We start from the raw sequence: 1,911 nt of genomic DNA, 5'->3' as shown, positions 1-1,911 counted from the left end.
CACACACACACACACACACACACACACACACACACACACACACACACACATTTTGTGCTTTCATTGTTTTTGTTCACTGAGTTCTGTCAGCTAAAAACTAAACGATAGTTTAGAGACCAATAAAACGCTTTCTTTAAAGTTGTGACAGTTTTTCAAAAAGAAAAAAAAGAAAAAGAACTTAAGTACTCAGTTTTGGTTGTTGAACATCACAGCCTTTTACGATGCTGAGGTGAAAAGTAAATATGAACATGGTGACAGTAAAGTAACTTATTGTAAGCCTCTGTGACTACATGGGTCAAAGCACACGGCGAGTTCTTTGACGTTAATGATCTCTTTTCAAGTGTTTTGCTTCAGTCTGGGCTTCAGACAGACGCCTTTCACATTTAAACATAAACAGGACTTCTCATACTGTTGTCGAGCAAATAAGCAGCCTTCTTTTAAACCGAAGCAGCTGCAACTTCCTCCTGTTTAAAGTTTGAACGGAAACACGTTACAAATATGGCAGCATATTGGCTGATGCTCCGCTTCGTTACTACTCTTGACATGCTTTCTGTGGGACTCATCAGTATGTTGTCCCACCCGCACTCCCTCCCTTTGGACGTGGGTCAAGTTCTTCGTGCATTCTCAACCAGGGTTCGTCTGGTAGTCGTGTGCCAACTGTGTCCGGATGGCCTTCGCTCAGATTCAGCTCAGATCACTTCACAGACTGACCGAGACACTTTAATGTTCCCCCGAACTGACCATGCTGCTCTGGTGTTGTTTCTTTTCCAGAGACTGCGGCGGCTCTGGAAAACGCAAATCAGGTAAGAAAATCATTTTATTTAATTTATTTTATTAATTTTATTAATTTTATTTTGTTAATTTAATTTAATTTAATTTAATTTAATTTAATTTAATTTTGCCTGCAGTAGTTGAAGCCTAAGATTAAAGTGGAGGAAAAAGAAACCAAAATCCAAGCAGGGTGGTTCAGTTGCATTGTGGGAAATGACTGTAGGTGTTGATGCTAAAGAAGGATATTTGGAAGCAAAAGTTTCATATTTTTTTTAATCAGCTGAAAAAGCAAAACCTAATTGAATAATTATTTCAGTTAAAAACAAATGCAAAAAAAAAAAGAAAATAAAATGTCAACCTCTCAATTGAGAGTGTGTGGTTTTACATAGTACAATAATAATTTTGAATTCTAATCAAAGCATTTTTTTCTRCATTTTACTTGTTTTATTCAAATTCATGTTTTATAAGTTAATTGGCTGTGGCAGCCATCTTGAATTGGGTTGGCTCCTAAAGGTAAGCAGCTACAGATGAACAGCCAGTAGCCCACAAGGTATTTTGCTTACAGACAAACAGCGTTGACTCATCATCGTTAACGGCACCATTTTAAATGAAGATGGTTCCTATAATATGTGTTTGGGATAGGTTCTACCACTTTAAATTTTAACTGTAAGATTAAGAATTACACCCAATTTTTGAGTTATTTAAGGTGAGTTAGCTGTGGCAGCTAAAACAAAACATCTTTTTTTATTCTTGCACAATCCTTTATATTTTATTTTTATTAGTAGTAGTAGTATCACTGCTATAGACAATAAAAGCTATTTCTATTCAGTTCAGCCATATTGAATCAGTTGTAAATATACACTCAATGCTCAGCAAGTTTCAACAAAGTTTGTCCAGTGGTGCATGAGAAATTGTGCTAACAGACACATGACGTGTGAGTTATAGACAAAAAAATTAATTTCCTATTGGCTGTGGGCAACAAATATTAAATTTAGATCAGGGCTTTTCAACTACATCACTTAAAGACAACAGCTCGGGGGTTGGAGGACCCCCCCCCCCTCCACACACACACACATCCCACCTTGCTCATTAACGGTAGGTGAAACACTGCAGTATGACGGAACAAGTATCAATACGTTT

At 36.9% G+C, this 1,911-nt stretch overlaps 1 protein-coding gene across 2 annotated transcripts in view; it reads left to right on the top strand.

Moving 5' to 3' along the window:
- Positions 1 to 1,911, top strand: part of LOC106513395 (SH3 and PX domain-containing protein 2A) — a 75,805-nt gene that overhangs the window by 32,192 nt on the left and 41,702 nt on the right. For both annotated transcript variants that reach the window (XM_014002204.1, XM_014002211.1), the window contains exon 6: positions 772 to 803. In XM_014002204.1, the coding sequence (XP_013857658.1) occupies positions 772 to 803 (32 nt within the window). The remainder of the gene's footprint in view (positions 1 to 771; positions 804 to 1,911) is intronic.

This window comes from Austrofundulus limnaeus, unplaced genomic scaffold (assembly GCF_001266775.1).
Source record: "Austrofundulus limnaeus strain Quisiro unplaced genomic scaffold, Austrofundulus_limnaeus-1.0 Scaffold0, whole genome shotgun sequence".
NCBI lineage: Eukaryota > Metazoa > Chordata > Actinopteri > Cyprinodontiformes > Rivulidae > Austrofundulus > Austrofundulus limnaeus.
The sequence above is the reverse complement of the archived record's forward strand: the minus strand, read 5'-3'. Positions and strand labels throughout refer to the sequence as shown.